The 602-nt window shown below is 49.3% G+C and overlaps 1 protein-coding gene across 1 annotated transcript in view; it reads left to right on the forward strand.

The window, feature by feature from the left end:
* Agk (acylglycerol kinase) overlaps positions 1 to 602 on the forward strand; it is a 93,675-nt gene that overhangs the window by 81,359 nt on the left and 11,714 nt on the right. The window contains exon 12 of the mRNA XM_013353233.2: positions 117 to 264. Within this exon, the coding sequence (XP_013208687.1) occupies positions 117 to 264 (148 nt within the window). The remainder of the gene's footprint in view (positions 1 to 116; positions 265 to 602) is intronic.

A 602-nucleotide genomic window follows, 5' to 3' on the forward strand; every position in this document is an offset into this window, starting at 1 on the left:
GAACTCTACCCATTGAAGAGATGGTTACCGTGTTAGAGTTCTGACCTTTCCAAAGCAAAGCCCCCGGAGGTAGAAATGTTTGGATTTGGTGAAAGTGATTTCTTCTTCATTGGCAGGAGTGGCCTCAGACTCATCAGGCCTCCATCTCTTACACGGGACCTACAGAGCGACCTCCCAATGAGCCTGAAGAGATCCCTCCCCGACCTTCTCTGTACAGGAGAATATTGCGCAGGCTTGCCTCATTCTGGGCACAGCCACAGGATGGTGAGCAACATGGTGACTGTGGGTTACTAGCCCTACTCTGCTTCAAAAATGCCCTGGAGCAGACACCAAGAATCAGTTCTAGATACCTAAGTGGAGCAGGAGCCATTCCAGCCATTCCAGTTGAATTCAGACTTCTGGGTGTTTCCAGGGCAGGCGTCAAAGCCTTGTGAATGGGCACAGCAGATTCTGTGCACTCTTTGTCATTGACATTGTGCTATTGTGCCTGATTTCAGTGAGTGTGCTTTAGGTTACAGAGCCAGTGTGTATTCCTGCATAGAGGAAAGATAGAGTAAAGTACAGAGCTGGACAAAGGGCTGAGGAAGCCAAGCACAGTCTTG

This window comes from Microtus ochrogaster, unplaced genomic scaffold (genome assembly GCF_000317375.1).
Source record: "Microtus ochrogaster isolate Prairie Vole_2 unplaced genomic scaffold, MicOch1.0 UNK4, whole genome shotgun sequence".
In the NCBI taxonomy this organism is placed as follows: Eukaryota; Metazoa; Chordata; class Mammalia; order Rodentia; family Cricetidae; genus Microtus; species Microtus ochrogaster.